Source organism: Megalops cyprinoides, chromosome 13, assembly GCF_013368585.1.
Source record: "Megalops cyprinoides isolate fMegCyp1 chromosome 13, fMegCyp1.pri, whole genome shotgun sequence".
Classification (NCBI taxonomy): Eukaryota; Metazoa; Chordata; class Actinopteri; order Elopiformes; family Megalopidae; genus Megalops; species Megalops cyprinoides.
In genome coordinates this window covers 11,351,250-11,373,108 of record NC_050595.1, presented here as the reverse complement: position 1 = coordinate 11,373,108, position 21,859 = coordinate 11,351,250, and the positions used below count along the sequence as shown (strand labels likewise).

The following is a 21,859-nucleotide window of genomic DNA, read 5'->3' as shown; positions in this document are numbered from 1 at the left end:
TGATCCTGAAGGGACATCTGGCTAGCTAGCCAGATTTCTGTCCTGAGTTAAGAAAACTATAGAACAATATGGAACACAGCCAAGCATAGGCCAAACTGTGTTTCACTTTTATTGGGACAGCCAGGCTGAAAGTAAGAAAATGGAAGACCCATGGCAAGCTAACAGGCAAAACACAACCTTCAATAGCGCTGACCATATGATGAGACATCTGCCTTTCCCCTGGCACAGTGACCCAGCTTCTGCAGCCAAAAACAGTAGGAGGAATTTAAACAAAATACCAATGGTTCAACAGCATGCTGTAGTAAGTAGCTTAGGAGCTACAATAAAGTGATATTGAGTGAGCTAGCTGTAATCACACTGCTCCAGCATTTAACTGTGCATTGGCAATGGCGTGGGAGAAGATGCTAAAATGCAATAAAATGCATCATTTCAATAGATATATCTTATTTTTATTTTCCTATATGTCAAATTTTAATGGAAAATAAGTCCTTATTTTAATATCTCATCTGACAAGTGCAGACAGCTATTAATATAATACTACATATGAATATAAACCATATTGTATATCACCAACTTAAAGCACAAAATATTTCATTTGAACAAAATTCACAATGCTATTTAATTAAATCAGAAGTGTACTTGCACACTTATTTGAAATTAAAGCATTACAATTAGAATAGTAAAGAAACAGCCAATATTATTGCCTTATAATAATAACTTAACCATGAGATAGAATCTGTATCTGATTGCTGCACAGAACTAGAGTGGTCCTCGCCAACTTCTAGTTAACAGTTTAATTCTGGTCAAATGGGTGCCTTCCTCCTCTAGACAGGAAGCTAAGTTTCAGTTCAGAGAAGGACATACAAGTTTCCTGCCTCTGGTGATGGTAGAATGTGTGAAAGTACTGAGTGAGTACATATTACAACACTTACTGGCAAACACGGTAAGGTATGAGTCTTTATATGACATCAAATCATTATCAATGACTGTCTTTCCTATTATGTCCTTTCAGACATAGTGTGAAGCTGTTAATAAATGGATAGCCCCCCCGGCCTGCTCTGTCCCAAATTAAGTATAATACACTTTATTCAGAACAACAACACTGGACAAATCCCATAGTATCTTGATATTCTCCAAATAATGTCTTTTCTTCTTTTTTTCCTCTGTTTTTTTTTATTTTTTTTACTGCATTTCCAATGCAATAGCAATAATGCTTCTTTCCTCGAACAACAAAGGCGTACAGACGTCTGTCTGGCTGAGCAAAGACCATGGGAAAACGGGAGAGCCATCAGGAGGATGTGGGATCTCTGGGTTGACTGATTTGTCAAGTTTTGCCTGCTGACAGTACAAACAGCACGTGTTGCCACCGTGTCACCGCTCTCACTGTCCCGCCCGGGTCAGGTTCGTGCTGTGCATCGTCAGCCCTGTGAAACTTCAGTGTCCACTGCAAACAGCGGAAGTGAAACCCCCAAAAGCAGGACAATTACCTTCCCCTCAGAAACCGACGCTATTTAAAATGCACAAAAAAACCTCAAGTGAGGTCTTTCTTTTTGCTTTGTGATGGCCCATTGTATCTGCCCAGTTCTCCCTTCTCCTTGTGCTTAATAAGTTCAAGCCTCCACACAAACTTCAAACTCCACACAAATACAAACACATATTTCCCCACACAAAATAAAAAAAAAACATGCATATTTCTTCCATACATACCTAGAGCACTGTCATTATGTTTCTTTGCATTCATTTTTCTAGTGGAGCATTTATCAGTGAAATATTAGCACATCCCTAATAAAAAGATAGTTGACTATAGGGCACTGTAGGGTGCTGGTCAGTTATTCAATTTATAATTTAACTTTGTGTGTTTTTCCCATAATGGAAACATATCTTTGCTGCGCATGTAGAAATATTTTCAAATTTGTCGCTGAGGTTAAGGAACAAGAGGGCTTTTACATATACCCATGGCCTTTGAACATGACAAGGTAGATTTGCTATCAAATTCTGTAACAAATGCTTTCTGGACAGGAGCTACTGTAGTCCATGTTCCCCATGGTAGGTAGTTCCATTTGTGAAATTTCATAAATCCCTTTAACAGGAAAAGACAGCTGTTTGCTCCTGCTGTCTGATGTTCAAAAAACACCATGTCTCGTGTCAGGAAAGTATTTGCTAGAATTTCTGCTAATACTCAATGGATTATTACTCAAGTGCCACAGACCTAAACTGTATTAATAGTGAATGTAAAAGTGACATAAAAGAAGAGTAGTGTTTTTTTTCTTTTCAATGGACAAAGGACTATTTGATCTCCACAAAGGACTATAAATGAAAAGGATGGATTAGTTGAAATGGCACCGAAAAATGGCTGCTGGCCTTAGGGTACTGGGCTGCTGCTGGGCTGGTGTGTAATGAGCCAGTCAGCGTATTGGGGCCCGGCAATGAGTGTCTGGGCTCTTATCAGACAACACAGAAGGCCAAAAGCCCAGCCCTGGCATTCTGTGGCAGGAAGGCATACATACGGAGCCTGAAATTACACCCTCCCCAACCTTCTCCAGGGAAGTGCCTCTCAAAGGGAACAAAGTCCCTCCCAGCCCTTTCCTATGCTATTCATAACAGCCACACCCTCCTTCAGGGCACCTACTGCATTCTTTCAGAAGGCCAGAGGTCAAGCACTACGCATGGGGAAGGAACCGGTCTCTCTTTGGAGACTTATCACAATATTCCCCATTTGAACTCTTTGATTTGGCTTCATTTGATTTCTATCTCCCTACACTGCAGAAATCCAGCTGGAAGGCTGTACCCACCCACTTGCCTTTAACACTCATTTTTAGCTGTTGCAATTAAGTCACCAGAAACACTCACCCTTACAGGACACCTTTAACACTCTACTTTAAAAGTTACCTTTACCTATACTGTCCTTGAACAGCTGTGTCAAGAATTCATATCTAATGTTAAAAACTCACCTATAACACTCACCTTTAACAGTCATTTTAAAGGTCACCTTTTACACTCACCCTTAGCAGTCTTCCCTTAACACTCGCCTTTACTGTTCACTTTTAAAGGTCACATTTAACACTTGTCTTTACTATTTCCTTTTAACACCTTAACAGTCACCTCTAAAAGCACACCACCTCCCAACTGAGTTTGACTGAACTGGCAAAATTCATGGTTTGAATTCAGGCTGTGCCAAACCACGGGCGTAATGCTTGGAGCGAGTTATAGATAGACTGTGTTAGGTTTAAACTGTTTGCATCCTGTCACCTCTTGTTGTCTTGGTCGAGGCTTGAGAGAAGCATGATGCAACAGCCCTGACTGTTGTGGGCTGATGCTACTGTACATTGCTAAAAATTGTCATATAAACCACAAATGTTTGTGTTGCAGTGCACGTAGTAATTCGAGAATGCACAAGAGTGTGGAATTTGTTTTATATTCACTGTTTGTGCTTTGTCCGTCCTTGTGCAATGTATTGTATTTTGTTAGTCTTGTGTTCTCTCTGTTCTTGTGAGTTTTTTTATTGTTGTTTTGTTTTACACAAATGAATTTCCCCCATGTGGATTAAAAAAGTATTTATCTATCTTATCCGTCTTCACGGGCAATGGATTGGCAGTTCAAATATATACATTTGTAAAACGTTTTTGGTGCAGTCTGAATATAATTCTGATAATGCTTTTTTGTAAAGTCAAAATATATCATTTAAAATCAAAACATGAATGGCAGTAACGACAGTAGAAGAAAGACAACAAAATACCAGCGTGAATGTGCGGACAGAGTGAAACTCATTCACAGAATGTCTTTACACCTTAAGACAAGCAATACTGAAACAAGTACAATTTTGCTGCATGCAACTTAGCACTGTGTATTCCACACTGGGTGGTCATTCCCCATGGGTCAACTGCTATCACGTGTCACACGTCCACACGTCACATGACCAAGAACTTGGAAGAAACATTTAAAAATATGGGTGTGCTGTGGCCCCGAGTGAACCATCTTGAACCGGGTGTCATGGCAACCTGATGCATGGAATAAATATTGATGCGCCTTTGATCCCTTGGGACCTGAGCACTTTCTGCACACTGTTGCCTGCCCATTCTCATACAGTCTTCAGCACAGTCCTCCCAGGCTCCCATACCGCTCGGCCTGTGGAGGGAATGCTAATAAATCTGTAACATAAACAGACCATTAGTTTATCTAACATCTCCAAGACCACTGATTGTGGGCGTAACATTGCCTCTTCTCTGCCTCTCAGACTTTCTGTGTTCTGTGTCCAAATAGGTCCAGAACTAATCATCTTCTGCCGCTTGTCTGTTGATACTTCCTCGGGAAAGTCCATTTGCTCTAAACATCTCCTTTTAGATATGTATTTCAGTTCCTTTCTCAAAACTATACTAATGAAACTGCTAGAGCAACTTTGCATTTGAAAACAATTTTTTTTTCTTTGTTGAGTATAAATATGGTGAACAGAAAAACATATGCACAAATCAGCATGATGACAACTACTAAAGAACTGTAAAGTCAGATCGCTGCCGCATTCACTGTATTGCTACAGCACTGATTTACTGAAACAGTCTACGCGATAAAATGTCTTCTGGGGCTGTGTCCAGGAAAAAAAACTATTTCATGAGGACACCTCACATGAATTATGTAATTAATTCCACATACTATAGGTGGACTCCTTTGGGGCTGTTGCCATGAACTTTGAAACCTGCTTCTGATCTGTTGTTTTCTATTGTGATCTAATGATCTAAGAATTAGAAAGCATTCTAGCTATTTCCCATAGAACCACTTTAAACAATTGGTTTGTGTGCTGTTCTTTAAAGCTATACATCTTGTGCTCGACTCTCTTTCCTGAGTCTCTGTATGTTGTAATCTCTCACTAATTCCTTGTAATCTGTTATTACTAGATCATTATCATCTAATACTTCAGGATGTTAAACAACATCCCAGTATTATATTGTATGCAGTTTATGTAATGTAATGTAATATTTTAGTATTTGTGGATTTTTTGCTGTAGTGGGTATTACAGCATGACATTCACTACCAAGAGGTTTCGATTTTGACAGCTAAAAACAAATATCCAAGAAGGAGTGCTGCACCGCTACATGTACTGTAGCTCATCAGAAGGTTCAGACCAAACAACTCAGTCTGTTTCTATAAGCACCTTCAACTGAGATAAACATAAAATGATGTTCATTGCATCAAAAAACCCTGACTTTGTTGTTTGATATACCTCTTTTGTTTGTCGAAAAGTATCAAAAACTGCATTTTTACTTATTTGCATATTCCTGGTGGAAGGGTCTTTAATAATTTGTAAAAATGAATGAAAAATTAAAACTTTAGTTATCACCTTTATAAGGAGCTGGATGACTCAAGAGTTAGTCAACAGAATCAATTTTAACTCAATTTTAAATCAATTTTTTTTAGCCAACTATCAATTTAAGAAGCTATATAGTTGGCTGAAAATAATAAAAAAAAATGCAGTTAGCTAGAAAGCTAAAATATATTTATCCTTTTCAGTTTGCCAGCTCAGTTTGGTTGGTTTTTAATAATGTGTAGTGACAAGCATGTTTAATCTCCTCATAATTTATTTGTTTCAAGGGTTTTTAATTTAATAGCAGAGATCATGTATGTGAATTACTGATTAATTAATTAATATTGTGACAGTAGCTAATTTAGAATTTCTGTGCAGCTGTTGCTATTAAGAGCAGCAATTTTAACCTGAAAAAATCCTTTTTTCAGGTTAAAATGAACTGAAAGCAGACATACAACAGCAACTGGGTAACTTAAATGCAGTGAAAGAGTATTCCTGGTATGAGTGAAAGATTAAAGGCAAGACGTGAAATCCTTAAACCCACTTGGAGGTTGTGTTTAAATGATGCTGCTGAGAAAACCACCCATCAGATACAGAGGACATGGAGGTGAATCAAACATGGGGGAAAGCTTGGACCAGACAGGAACATTCTGTAGGTGGAATTTCACACTCTGCGCTGGGTGTGGAAACAGTGCCATTAACTAATGCTGGGATACGCTGTTACAGTCATTGCACCCAAACAAACACAGTTTGAGTACTCCTACAGTGCTCTGAGGTCATCACCCACCCATTCTGACTATCTGGAGAGGCACTGTTCACTCAGACTGCAATGACATGACTACAGTCTGAGGTATGTGGCCTAACAATGCCCCAGAGCCCTGTAGCCATTGCTACAACCGTTGCTTAACAAATAGAGGCTTATCTACTAATGCCATTTAAAAGCAGCAAGCCTCCAGGAAGCAACGAACAAACTCCTTGCATTGCAAATGTTCTGTCTTTCAGGTAGTACACAGACTGTACCCTTGATGAGAGCTGACGTGTTCCGTTAGATCTCGGGGCCAAAGGTGAACTGAGATGGATGCACGTTGTGTGTTCACTGTTAAGGAAGCAGGACCTGCGCTCTTACTGAGAGCTTACTGCTTACTGAAGCATCAGATTTTGTTTGAAGGAAGAATCAGTAAGGTCTAATTGTAAATATGAACAATGTCACTTCTTTTACTTGAAGCTGTGAGAGGTGTTAGTCTTCTTTCATGTCTCACTTCTGTCATGTCATTTGGACAGTTACCGTCAAATTTACACTGACTTTAGTCCAACTTTTTGTTTCTTAAAACCCACCTCTGAAAACATTTGTGAGGGTCCCTCCTGAAAATAAAACAAACTAAAATAACATCCTGACATTTTATATGCACAACTAAGAACATTCTTGTGGCAATAAAACTGACCTATCATATACCCCCCTAACTGAGGTTGTTATACTACATCGCTGACTGAAACTTGAATTCAAATAAAGGAAGTACAAAAAAAGGAAAACAATCACACCCATTTCCATGGCTAATGTACACAAGCCATAATGCACCATGTTCAGTATTCAGTACTTTCTGCCATTTCTTGATGTTCTGCCCCCGATAAAAATTCCAAAAAGATACATGAAAACAGATTATTTTCAATTGCGTTCCTATGCTAAGAGCATTGAGCATTTTGTTTTGGTATTTGCCATTTCCACTGGCTGAGAGCAGCTCTCAGTCCCTTGTTCTGCCTGGGGTCATAGCCAGAATGAGCGCTGCTTTCTTGTTTTGCCTGTGTTGTCTTGCCAGATCCCCCCCACCCCCAAAATAAGCGGGGTTTGTTCAGCCACTGGGGAATAATGCTTATAAAATGTTTAGTGATGTCACTAAGAGTTGGATGACTTTTTAATGAACAGTTTGAAAGAAAACCCTAGCACATCCAAGCACGACTCAAGCTTGTCATGTCTTAATTGAGAAGCGACTGTATGGAACATTACTATATTATGGACGGAATAAAATCCAAATCAATATAAAATTCAAAGGGATCACTGAAAATGTTTTAACGGCTTGATTAAGGGCTATTGAGAAGATGCAACAAAGCATGTTAAATTTGAAACAATAAAGAACAAGAAGCACATTTTGAGTGAACATAGCTCCTATGAACAACAACACATCTGTCTTACCTCTGCTATAAATCTATGTAAAACTAGAGGTCATGAAACACTAAAGAACTAGAATGGCTCTTACCAAATGTTACTTGCATTATTACCAATTAAATTGTCCTAACTATTTATGTTATCAAAAAAACGAGAGAACCATATCGAAAAGGCCTACTGAGAATTCCTGTTTGACAACCATATGGACACCAAAACATAAGACCATATGGACAAGTCCAGTAAAACTATTCCACACATTAAAAACTCTCTTTGTGACAAACTTTGGTGTCACTGGTGTCAGCACAAAATCAACGTTATTTAAACCTATGACCTCTAGCTCTTATGACAGAACTGTTTGAAACTGCTTATGTGATCCAATTCCTTAATCCCTCTTAAAATAAAATAAAATAAAATAAAAATTCAATCACATCACCTTGGTTTCTTTTTGCTGAGACTAAAGCTACTTTTAAGCCACTCCTCATAACTTCTGTTTGATATCCAGAAGCAGTCTTGTTTTCCCTTTTTGTAATAAAAATAAGACAGAATACTGGTTTGGACCATTTTAGTATCACCTCAAAAGACATTTACAACACAATATAGAACATATATGACTGACACAAAAGAAGTAATCAATGTGAGCACATCCATACTTGGAGGAATATTTGGTGGGTAACACATTCAACGTCCGCCCGGCTTTGGTTTGAAAAGTCGTATGTGAAATGTGGTGCGGACAACAGTTTAACTACCAGCATGCACTTTGTTTGCTGCTGACCATTTTTATACAATTTGTCTCTACTGATTTGTGGGTAACGGCTTTATTGCCTTGCTTTGTGTAACTTCTGTGTAGGTTTATACACATGATCCTTAAGTTTCGAAATGATAAATCTCTTGAACCCTATACTTCAAGACACATTTATGAAGAAAATGAAAAACTAAAATAAAAAAAAAACAAAACAAAACATTTTTTTAGGTCTGAGTGCCACCAATCCATAATACCAATATGGCTATGTAGGAACACTTCCATTTCTCCGATGACATAGCGACTGTGAAGAACAATCCTGGCAGACACTCCACACCCCCCTTTCTCCCCTCCACCCCATCTATGGGACAGCTGAGGGATCTTTCCCAATCTCCCTTCTTCACCCTCTCGTCCCGTGCTACCGCCCCGCCCCCCTATCAGCCACCCATCTGGACCTATGGAAATTAGGGCTGATATTTGCTGGCTGAGCTGAACTATCCACCCTCTGTGTACCCCAGCAGAAGCTCTGACTAACATGCAGATCTCTATCAGGCAGAATTGTATAACCGGCCACCCCTCCACTTCCTGCTCAGATTTCAGCCCTGGCCCGCTGTAAAGGACATGCAAAAACCCACTGCATGGCAGACGGGCCATTTGCATGCAGGCTCTAATGGAGGCCTGACTCCCCACATCCCACGCTTTCCCAAAACAGGGCTGGACAGTGAGCGCTCTGTCTCGGAGCCTGATAAAGAGCCACAGGCTCTGATTTCTGTCCCCCCATTAAACTGTTCTGGCAGAGATAAAAGCATGAGCAGTCCTGCCTGTGTGTGTGTGTGTGTGTGTGTGTGTCCACATACATGCATGCATACGCATGTGTGTCACTTTTTGCTTCTGAGTGCATGCCCTGCTCCCAGAACAGCATGTGAAAAGTGAAGACAGATCAGAGGCTAAATGAATATGACTAAACTATAAACCAGGATATCGAGTCACCAATACACAGAATATGTAGACATAGCTCAACTGATTGTCTGTCCACAGTTTTTTGCATTCATTTAAGACATCACTTTGAGCGTAGAAAGTCTCTAAAAGTCTGGTTTGCCACGTGTTTCTTCCATTTTGAAAAGTGAGGCTGCAATATGTGATGCTTCCTGTTAAGGTAACATACACCTTTGTCTGCTCAACATCAGAATGTCCATATACAGCAATTCAATACAAACAGTACTGTTAAAACTCCTGCTTGATAATTTGATCATTGACAGCACGCTCACAAACCTCATAAATACTTGGATCCATCTTGTGAGGGGACTTCCTACTAGTGAAACCCTTTGTTAATCATTTCCAGAAGAACAAACTCTTTCAATACTCAATTCAATAATGATATGGAGCATCACAAGTGTTCCCATTCAAATCACACCGATCATATTATCACTGTGAGAACACTGTGCATGGAATGCCAGAGCAGATACCGAACAAATTCTACACACACATACAACCGATAATAAAAGCACCTTGTCCTTTGATGCTTAGGTGCTTACATAACTACTTGCAAATCACAAACAGGCAAACCCTTAAATTAATGTCCCGTTTTGACACCGTACCAGTTTCCCTGTCTTTTTGGAGAGGGCTACAAGTGACCTTTCCCACTAAAGCACATCCACCAATAAGACAGAGCCCTTCCCTTTCCTAATCATCCTCTCCTGCCTTCCATGCACTCACTCTTCACAGGCTCCTGATAAAGTGATAGCCATCTGCAGACAATAACCCCATTGAACACTGGGAAAAAGACAGATTCTCATTTACATGGGGCAAGGAACTGTGACTCTTTGTGTGTGACGTCAGCAAGCAGAATTCATTTCAAAGGCCATATGTTTGGCCAACGTCTCCCCCTCTCCCCGCCATTGCTTGGTTGAAGCACTATTTTTCCATTCGCAGAGAGGAACAGAAAAGTGTATTTGACGGGGCTAACTGTGTAATGAAACTTTAAACCAGACATGAAGCAACACTCACAGAAAGAGAAACACTCCAGAAGACATACACACAGGTGATTAGGATTAATGCTTTTCAAAAACCTAACAACTTTGATTTCATAAAACAAATTGGTTCAGCTAAAGCAATGGAAAACAAGTAAAGATAAGGCTGGATCAGCTAAATATATAGGCTTTGTAAGTGCTGAGCAAATGACACATGCAGTGGATTTCTGCATTTGTTCCAAAAGCGCGTGTATCTGATTACATTCCAGCCCATTCTCCCATGAAGGTGACAATTCACTGATACATTCCTACTGAATTTCACTAGCAGCAGCTCTTAATACTGCTGACAACTGAGCCTTCTCATGTGAGTGGCATCACCAGCTCCTTAAAGAGATAGAGGCCAATACATGTGAACTATCCTGTCATCAACAGCTGCAATACTTCATTGTGACCTCACAACCTCGCTTATATAACGTTCGCCTCGTATGACAGCGGCGACAGTGGAGGGCAGTCATATGCTCGCATTCTGAGTGGCTGCTGCAAGACCTCCAAAAGACAATATGGCCCATGGCACCGCAGTAGTGCCACCACTCTTAAAAACCTCAAGCAACCAACAACTTGGTGCAGTGTTAACTGTGGTCACATGTGATATCTGGTCAGGCTCCACAAGCATAAGTCAAAATGCACAGCAACGCCATCTTATTTCCACGCAACAACAAAGATAACAGAGAATACAAAATGGTCGTGGCCAAATTCCTTGCGATACGACTTCAGCATGAAAGGAGCCCGTTTTGTGATGCCTGCTGCAAGCACACATAATGTATACATGTCTGCACGTAGAAAGCAGTATTGTGCATCCACCTAACCACCACTAACCTGACAATACCCCTTTAGAAAGGATACTAACAACCACCCCAAATGGCAGCAGTGGGTGAAGCACGGTACACTTTAAAAGGAATAAGGAAGTTTCCTTGTTCCGAGACAGTGCTGCGATGTGCTGATATCTACGTCACAATTTTCCCCTCATTAATAAGTTTACGGCCTATCAGTCCAGGCTGACTGGACTGGACTCCCTTTTTGTCGGGACGTCCATGCAAACCAGTGTACTTTCCTGGGCTGCTAATTGCTGTGTGTACATCAAGGATGAAAGCCACTTGCACGCATTTCTGGAGCCAGCCCACGAGGAAACGCAACTGGAATATCCCGAGGGCCGTCCTCAATCTAAGTTCTTTGTGTTGCTATTTTTCACACCGCTATGAAGTTAGCTGGGCGGGTGGTTCCACTTCTCTGAAATTAAAAAAAAATACTGGATTTCAACATAGCTCCACTTTGGCCTTAAGTAACTGCAGCTGGGAACAGAGAAAATTCTTCCTAAACATTAGACACCCAAGTCCTCACCTTATCATATTAAATGATCCTAACCCAGTGTAGCTGAGCTCAATGTTTCATCAGAAAATCACTCTCAGTTTTTTTTTTTTGATCTTTTCACCGTATCCAAAGTTGAAAAAAGTCCCCGCTTAGTTGCATCTCACTGTGTGACAGTGAGTTGAGCCTCTAGCACACATCCTGTCAGCCACAGAAGAAGATAATGCAACAAGTGTTAGCATGGTGAAGACTGTGTACAGAACCCGTATACGTTAAGTGATGTCATACACACATAAGTACAAGCAAGAAATGAACAACTGCACAGGAGTCATAAAAACAGAATAGAGGCATGCTATCTAGCCCTTTTTGAACTTGGGTATACATGGACACATTAAGGGAATAATACTTGGATACAGAATACGTTCATGATAGTCATAATCACAACCAAGTTACCCACTGCCACCAGCACACACTTTCCCACAACTTAGGGTATAATACACAAAGTCTTATCACAGCCCTGGAGTTTTAAACCAGTCTCCGTGTCACTGCGAGGGATTTTATCTCAAAGGCCTTCAAATGCTCCATCGGGACCACAATGAATTTCTTTTTAAGTCTGCAGTCATGTTTCTCACAATTACAGTTCCGAAAAGCATCATAAAACATCCTTTTTAAGGGTATGGCGAAGCATCAGAAATCTAGAGCCTGCATGGTCTTTGTCACAGAGTATACATTTTATTGATGCATATGATGTACTTGTTATTCAAGGATTAGATTCTTGGATTAACGTTATTTTTGGACTCGTGCTGCTCTCTTCCTCAGTTGGCGAGAGAAAATGGGGCCCCCTCATCCCCACAGAACAGACACACTTCTGGAGCAGCAGACCCCCCCCACCCAGACTGCCGCATCCCTCATCACTGTGAGAACAATACCACTGCCTCGCGGTCTCCGGCCCCAGAACTGCATCAGCCACTATGGCACGGACAAGGCATCTTACCCTGGTCACATGTATACAGCGGACCTTCGGTTTTGACCGAGCACATCACAGATGGTCACAACATTACTGCAGCAAGGCATAAAGTTGATGCCCCAAATTCCAGCATTTCATTCCAGCTGAAAACACTTGCCCCTGAATTCAATTCAACAGTTGTCCTTACCTTTTAATAAACTGTAAAGTTACTTTTTTCAGTACAAGCACTGGTATGATTTATTTGTTGCTGCTGTTGTTGTTTACATTCTGAGGATTGCTCCACTGTGTTTCTGAAGAGTAAAATAGCAATTGCATTTACCTGTAAATCAAAGTTAAGGACAAATGTTGATTTAATCCAGGAGTATTTAATGCTTCAGGTATCCATCCATTACTGTAAATTCGGACTAATTTCAGCTATTATTCTATCTGGTACATGTACTGTAAGTGTTCATGGCATATAAAAGATAACTTGTGAATTCATCTTGTGAAAGGTTCATATATAACATACACTTTAACATTAACTGTGATTTTACTGAATTATGACTATGTTCAATGAAAACATTCTTATAATGTCATCACACTTTTTGCTGCTGTGAATGTTCCCATGCCAAGCGGCAGTAGTACTCGATCAATATCAATTTGTTTTATTTTAATCATGGCAATCACTTTTCATCAGAACTTCAAGGTAGTCTGCTAGGCTTTGGAAAAAAAAAAAAAAAAATCAAACATGTAGGCAAATTATACACGCCAAATGTTTCATCCCTGCTGACCTGAAGTGTGCAAATGCAGCCAACTTACTAATGTCTTGTGTTAAACTACTATAATGTGTTCTGTTTTTCATAATTTTCATTTATTACTATTATTAACTTACAGTGTACGCCTACTTGCAATGAATGTGTTATCTTATAAACTACATAAAACTCTATGTCAACATTTTATGGTGTTAACATTCAGTATTCGTGTTTTTGTATTAAATACATAGGCTAAACAAACTAAGAAAGGGCATTTTGAAAGACGTTGTATTTTACAATAGTACACGGGACCTGAAGGAATTAATACATAATCAATACTGTAGAGTAGTTATTAATCAATCTAATGCACATTGGTAGGATTTTAGCCGTCTCCCGAACACTTTTAAGAACAATGCCTGACATTAGCCGAAGGAACGTTACATTCTCCTCTAATACAATTAATATGCCATTAGCCACACTTCGCCCCTCAGACAACAGCACTAAATCGATATCACCAAGGTTAATTACAATCGCAAACAATAAACCTCTAAGGATATTCAGCGAAACGAGGCTAACCACGTACACAGAGATGATGTACACAGTTACCTGCGGCAACAGGTGCAAAGCTCCAAAGTAACTTCGCGAACACGCTTTCTTAATAGGGTTAGCAAATGCACTTCGAAACAGTGCCTGTTAATCTGAAAATAAGTAAGACACTTACCTTAAAAAATAAGTACAGGACAAGCAATGCCTGTGGCAAGACACTTTGGAGCGACTGTAGCCGCCTCATGATGCAGGGCAGTTTGCGAAAATTACAAGAATTACTTGTCGATTCGCTCTGGCATGTCTACTGCATGCCTGCGCGTTCTCTTCCTTTTCTTCGTACTTCTTCTTACTTGCGTGTGTGATACCACGAACGTTGTATTCAAACTGAACAGGTTAGATCTATAGTTTCTTCGCCAGCTGGTCTCACAACTTCACGCCTATGGTCAGACGAGCTCATTAGAGGAAGAAAGTTTTTTTGAGCTTGCATTTTCTGGGTGGAGCGGAGACTGTCCATAAGCGTCACATTAGAAGTGACAGTTTTATGAATGCCGGTGATCCGCCTCCTGCCTTCGTCTTCACGCCTTTGTGTCGTTTAATCAGCTCTGCAAGCTAACCTGTACACCCCGTTTCTGCGTTCACCGATTCGGTATCTGTTTCACTGATTCAGTGCAAGCTACTCCTTCCAGCGAACTGGAGAGTAAGCGGGGTCATTTAACATATTTTAAAACACTCCGCATTCTTGCAATAACTTCGTGAGAGGGAACCAAGGAACGCATTATTGGGAACTACATCACCGTGACCTCCGCGACCCATGTGCCATAATCTTGCTAAACTGCTATTACGTCTTTTGACTAGGGAGAGACCAGTGACGAGCGAAACCATTGACCTGTTGCAAACATACACAATCCTCCAAAGCAGTTGTGGAAAAGAACAAATTTTAACTATGCCGACTGTTAAATGAAGTATTAAAGGTGTAAACATTAATAAACTTGGGATTATTTTCATTTAAAATTCAAAAATATTTAAAGAAAATGAATGACTTGTTTTCAGAAAAATGCATCTTACCATAACGTTCTAGACTGTTCCACACAGCCATAATCTAGCTCTCTTTCTCTAAGTGAGTAAATACTATCCCTTGACATATTGTAACCTTCTCATTCAGACACTCAGAATGTTATGGGTTAGCTAGTTTTTCAGGGTGACATTACAGTGCCACAAAATGAACAACCTTTCATTGTCAGATGAGAAACTAGATGCGGATTCCACCATGTGTTGTCATAGCATGTTGTCTGGGGTGAGACACTGCACTTGTATATCGTCAATAGCCTCAAGCTGTTTCATGGCAGACATGTTCCACTCTACAAAGCTGGGTTTTCTCAAAATCATTGCCCGTGGTGTTGGGGAGTTTCAACTTAAGCTTCTCTCTCCAAATATGCCTTTTTTGGTGGCGGTTGGGGTGGGGTGGGGGGTTTCCTAGGTCCTACTTAAGGCCCTAGTGCCTCAATGTCTCATGGTCATACAGATGGACTTACAGGGCCAGTAGGTAAACGTTTTGGGCATCACATAGAGGGTATGTGACTTACAATTCAGCTAATCAAAGCGTTCTGCCTCTCATATTGTATTTTATATTTTTCTATATATTTTGTCAGTAAATCACATGTATTATTTTTCCCCTCTACTGGACATTAGATAATGGAAACCTGAAGCATTAACCAACAAATTTTCACTGCTTATTAATGTCGTTGTGACTTTAAATCCAGTTGTGGTGATCTGGATGAAGTTGGCTCTGAAGTCTGTCCCACTGCACACATTAGTCTGGCTCTGTGACAGATGATTTTTTTCTGTAATTTTAAACAGCTATCTATTTGTTTCTGTACTGAAAGATTAGTTGATAGTGTATGTGTACTCTTCACGCCCTTGTCTTTGTGGTTGCAATTTATATTTGTTTTACTCAGGGGGAAGTGTGTTGTCTGTTTAATGCGATACTGAAAGTCAGCTCTAGTCTTGAGAGATGCGAGCAGCAACAGGAAGTTGCCTTGAAAACCGCAAAGGCCAACACAATATTGCCTATCATCTTCCTGGGTACAATAGAAGCATGTCTGTAGCACTGACATTGATGAATTAATAAACTGCAGTATTCATATATTTTGAGCTTTGAATTGGATGAAAGGTGTGTGTGTGTGAGTATACCTTAGGTGTACTGTCTTTGATATATGATTCTAGCTCACAAGTGGATTTGGCAATAGCCTGTGGTTTCATGTAGGGGATCACTCTACAGAAAGAGGGTCACGTGCCTTTGGTCAGAATATTTAAGCTTCAGCTTCAGCATTGAAGGCTTTCGACCTTGTAACACCAAAGAACATGTGAAATGTGACAATCTGCCACATAAAAAAGAAGGCACAAATTCCCCGTGGTCAGAATATCTAAAGGTGGAAAAGTGCATGTGACTTAGTCATTCCATAGCTCAGTGTAACTTACCCACTGTGTTGCATTGTGTCATTTTATTCTCAGGCTGGTTAAACATCTGAGGTTAATGATTGGACATTACAAATAAAAAAAATAAATAAATAAATTAACCTTACCAGAACTAGCCCAAGGGAGGTAGTTTTGACATCCATTTACTTACAATGTGAATAAATATACAGCTTATAAGTAATGAATTTTGTATTTTGAAGTCTGGTAGACTTAAATGGCATTTATGTGGACATACTGTACAGTATTTGTTAAGTAATGCTCATTGAAGCTCTATGTAAAGGCTGCAGTTTGTTGCTGGTTCCTGTTTCCCATTTCCTGTTTCCTCCCTCTGCACCGTTGGGTGTCCTGATGAAGTGGGTGGGGATGTGCACACAGATGGGTGTCTGCACAGAGACAGCGGCAGCACTGCCAGGGTCTGCACAGAGGGACCATGGAAGAGCTAAACCATGGAGAGAGTGTGGAGTGTGCGCTAGGCATAACTATGTCAGCTGATACAAGCCCTTTCCCTGGGAGAAAACAGGCAAGCAAGTGACTGTTACACTGATAGGTTGAGAGTCTACATCCAGAGGGTTCCACTTACAGTACTTAGTATTAGGGTTAAAGATGTACTCAATTAAAAAAAGAACAATTTCTAGTTTTCCCTGCCATTTAGGTAACAGGATAGAATCTGAACACAACCCTATATATTCTACATGCTTATATTCACATCATCACAGAATAGATTTGAATTGTTAGTCTTCTCACTGCAACTATAGAAAATGGAAGCTAAGCATGATGTTGAGTGGCCAAGAAATTCATTAATAATTTGCTAAAACTCTTTCCTACATGAGAGACTATGCCAGTTTCAGTTGTACTCAAGTTTCAGAATACAGCGACTGTCTGCCCTTAATGCAGCGTTATTGCACAAAATTAATATCATGTCTTAAATTTGCTTGGCAACACTGAGTTTTCATAGTTTCATAGTTTTATAAAAGATCCACTTTTCAGCGATGGATTGAATTCATTGGTTTGGAGGAAGAATATATCCTAACATTCTAGTTAGCAGTACTGGAAAGAATAATATTAGCTGTCAGACCAAGTGGCTATGCAGTTATCATTAACAATATAATTCCAGGCTACAAATTTGGCACAGTTTATATAATAGAACATTATAAAGTACCTACTGCTTGACACATTTCCACTGGTTATTGTTTTTGAAACACTGTGACCATTGAGGTAATTATCAATCAAATTCACAGCCTTGCAAGTAAATAAGTAATGAAGACCAATCAAATTAGCTCACTAGACACTCTGAAGCATTGTGCAAGGGGACAGCTCCTCACTGATACCCTGTGGGTCTTCATTCTCAGGGTCTTCATGGATACCCAGTGGCAAACATAATTATTGTTCTCTCCTAGTTCGGATGACCCTCTCGTACCTGTGGGTGGACAACCCGAGCAGATACAGATCTGTCAGATGTTATGTTTTGGAGCAGTTAGATGTAGACTGACATCAGATGTCTACCACTTTGTCACCGTAGAGGACAAACTTACTTTCATTTTGTGTGATCAACAGGTCAACCATAGTTGAATGCGCCTGATTATGACCTAATTGTGGCCTTGTGGGGCAGTGTATGAGAAGCTCACAGACAGCACTGAGCAATCTTTCCGCTAACACACTACTCAGAATGAGAAAAGCAACCTGGAGAGATATCAATGTGTAAAAATGTAAATAATACAGTTGGATTTGCACATGAACGGAAAGCTTTGTTCAGTTTTTTTTTTAGGACAAATATTCATATTGGCTTCTAACACACATAGCTTATTACACACCCATAATGTAGTAAAACAACAAGGAGCAAAGCATATCCCCCCAAAGTCTATTTATAATAAAAAAATTTAACGTGACATATATGGATCCCCTTTGTGTATTCACTGAATAATTATGAAAAATAGGATGACTGTCCTATTTTAAATTATCTGATCGTGATGCTCCTTTCTGGGTGCTCTTACATGCTTTCCACACCAACTTGCAGTTTTTACTAGGTTTTAAAAAATGCAACTACGTTCCATTATGACGAATGGTAACCTCTCCATCATCCCGCTGTGGTCATGTGACTTTTAGGTTAGTAAAACTTATCTTCTCGTGCTTGGTGATACCCTGCCGTTTCCATTATTACCCCTGCAGACCAACCCACAAACCTTCCCCCAGACCATGTACGCTAGTCAGTGATGGTGTGGAAGCTCAATGCCATTGCAACTGTCATTTACAGGCCAAATATGGTTTGCAAAGTGTGTTAGGCTGTCAGAACTTGAAAATGATATGTTGTGGTTGGATTTATGCTAACAATATAGTGCTAAAAACTGTATATATTGTCAATCTTAGCTTTTACATATACTTCAGCTTAGTGAATGTAAACACAAGTCACTGGAGTAGTTCCGTGAGAAAATCCAGTAGGAGAAACATTCTTAGTTACACATGCAGTTCATGTGTGTGAAGCAAGATTACACAACTAGAATGCTACAAAGAAAAGCACAAAACATGCATCAAAGCACATCACCATGCACATTTTGGTCCACCCCAGTGCACCTGTCTGCAATAATACGTCTGATGTGGCGCCAAATGGTAAAACAGAACAAGCGCTCAATGTGCATAACATCCCGCGAAGTTCTTAAGCTTGTGACCGGAACATGCTCCACCTGCTGTTCCTCTGTGCGTAGAGGCACTGCAGGGCTCTGTGCCCTCTGGGGACCCTAAAGTAAAGCAAAATGTAAAACTAACTTCCTCTTCGCAGCGTCACACTATCTTGATTTTCCATTGCGGGAATGAGCCTATCAACACGCTAAGGCTAAATGTGGCATGCGAAACCCAACACAGAATCCACCCTGAAGAGAAAAAGGCAAAGTCATGAGTTAGAAAGATTGTCACTTTTTCTTGAATGTATCGATGAAAGAACAGAAGTAACAGAATGAACACTTGAGTTTGTTTTTCATCAGTTTTTCTTAGGATACAAGAGACATCTGCTCCTTTGAGTCACGAAGGGGTTCTGTGTGCACATTATTTCAGCAATATTAAGTATGGTGACCCTCCAAAAAGTGAATGTTACCCATTCTTCAAAAAGGAAAAAAGACAAAGGTTATCTGGCCTCAGAGCAAATGGTTAGATGGCACACAATGGAATTTTCTAATTAAAGCCCATTTGTGATATACACTGGCAAAGTACCAAGCCAACAGACATGGATAAAGTTCAAAGCACCAAGACTAAATTGTAATCAAAAGACATTGACACACCCTTTGACCAAAAAGGCAGTTGTGATTTACACACAAGTTTATTAGGCTAAGTATAGGTCATCTACGGGAGGACGGTAACTTCAAAACTGTCATCACTCTCCATCAGTGTGTAGATATTGCCCTCTTTATTCAGACACATTCTGTTCGTGCCACTGTCAGATGCTGTCTCCCTGAGTAATTTATCCACACATTCTCCCATTGTCATCCACAATCTTGCAGTGTGTCCAGTTTCTCTTAAATGTATACCTTCAACTTTCAATATTTACAGTTTTTTTTTTTGGATTTACATTACAATAACGCAGGAGAGTTTGTGTTAACACGGGAGCACTTTAAAAGCCAAGATATGCCTTTGTGTCTCCTCACTGTCTCTGTAACCCCTGTCACACCACTCTCTTTGTTTTCATTTGGAACATAATACACTCTTATTTTAGGAAAATTGTAGAAATCATACATCTCTGAGCAAGGATATGCTTCAGGTTGCTGCTTCTCCTGGTTGCTTTAATGCCATAGCTAAACTGGGCAGCAACCTCATTGGGAGAAGGGAAGGTATTGGCAATAACGCACCCATTCAAAGGATTATCTCTCATAAAGCATAACCTCTGTCCAAAGATTTATTAGTTTTTATGTTTTTTAGCTCATTTAAGTTTTTAAGTTATTGTGATTATCAAACTTTATTGTACAGTAGTGACAGGCAAGGCCACACCTAGCTGTTGTTCTCCCTGCGGGACAGGATGTATGGTTCAGGTGACTCACCTTACAGCTTGCACCTGTGCTACAGAGGGGTCAGTGAGGCTTCAAGAAACCCCTCAAAAAATGGTGGGGCTGTCAAAGCCTGTCAGAGACTTTCTGATTTGCACTAATCATTATGTTTCTCCCCGTACAGCAAAGCGTTTCCACTCTTTCAGGCGAATCAGTGATTGACAGTACTGCATGTTCACTGCAGCCATCATGGAGTTCGTGCAGACCCCCTCTTTCATCACTTGCCTGCAAGCTTATGAAGCCCTGCCGTGGCATCGCTGTGAGTGAGGACATGTTCCTTCACTGGGCGCCCCCCCCGTGAGAAGACATCGAGTTGACTGATGTTCCAAGCACTGGGATCCTCTGTTTTGCTCACTGCTTTGATCCCTTGCCCTTCCTGCGACCCCGAAGACTTGAGTACAAACTATGTCAAATGCTGCAGGAATGCACTCTGGAATGGCGGGTGTCTTTGCGAGTACAACAACCGTCTGTGTGTTCTGTGTTTTTGGACATTGCAGCATCTAAAAATCATTATAACTGCAGGCTAGAAAATGTCAGTTAACAGGGTGGTAGAAGTTTACAGTTGGTCACTGTGCCAGCCGCTTTCAGTTGACCCGTGTCTTCCCTGTCTGCAGCTGAAAGTTTGCTGTCGCCACAGGCACGGAGTCCAGGCCATCCCAAGGGTCTCGAGGGTGTGGGTGGAGACTTCTGAAGAGGCCATTACGCTTATCTCTGCCCTATCTCACACTGATTTCCTTCTCATTTAGTGGGAGTGCACTGAATCAGCACGGCACTGAAAACAAACAAATGTTCAGCGACCGGCACATACGTAGCATCAGACAAAAAGATACGCAGAGGCTCATTTTCTATTTTAAACATGTCTGTTCAGAATTTAAAATGTAATAAAATGTATGAGGTGTAAGTAATTAAATGCTGCCATTCACTCAGGAGAAAAATGTGAACATTGTAAATACTGCACTGTGATATAATACCTTCGCATTAAAATGTTCTTAGGAGGTTTTGAGGTAAAACACATTATACAACATGTGAAATTACATGATTTGATTTTTTACCTCTTTTTAAGCAAGTGCCCTTAAGTTTATGAACGTGTGTTGATGAGCTTTCTTCCTCTCTGCCACTAGGGGGCATCTGAAACATTATCAGACAGCTTCCTGCAGCTCCTTTACCAGAAGAGCAGCAGAATTAATCTATGATTCAAAGACTTTGCAGGGTTGTTAGCATAGTCACCACGACCTCACATCTTTCATATCAGTCTCTTTAAGGAAAGGGCCATAGATTTGAGATCACTGTCACAGAGGTCAGTTACATATTTTATCCAACACACCCCACTCTGCCCTTTAACAGTTACTGGAGTGCTGGATTTTATTTGTCGAGGTGCCATTTCAGTTTGCTGGTGCAATTCAGATTGAGAGGTGTTTATTTGAGAGGTGTTTATTTGCTGCTTCTGCGTTCTGTATACTTGCAAGTATGATCAGACAGAACTCTCATATTCTTCTCAAATAAAATTGTCCTATCCAAGCCACTTCAAAGTAAACATGTGCGCTTATATATTCTGATTTTCCGTGTCACAAACATGGGTCA

The 21,859-nt window shown here is 40.3% G+C and overlaps 1 protein-coding gene across 1 annotated transcript in view; it reads right to left on the bottom strand.

The window, feature by feature from the left end:
• ptprja (protein tyrosine phosphatase receptor type Ja) overlaps window positions 1-14,261 on the bottom strand; it is a 40,269-nt gene extending 26,008 nt beyond the window's left edge. Inside the window, exon 1 of the mRNA XM_036543420.1 lies at window positions 13,951-14,261. Coding sequence (XP_036399313.1) covers window positions 13,951-14,019 — 69 coding nt within the window. The 5' untranslated portion in view covers window positions 14,020-14,261. The remainder of the gene's footprint in view (window positions 1-13,950) is intronic.
• Between the last annotated feature and the right edge of the window lie 7,598 nt (window positions 14,262-21,859).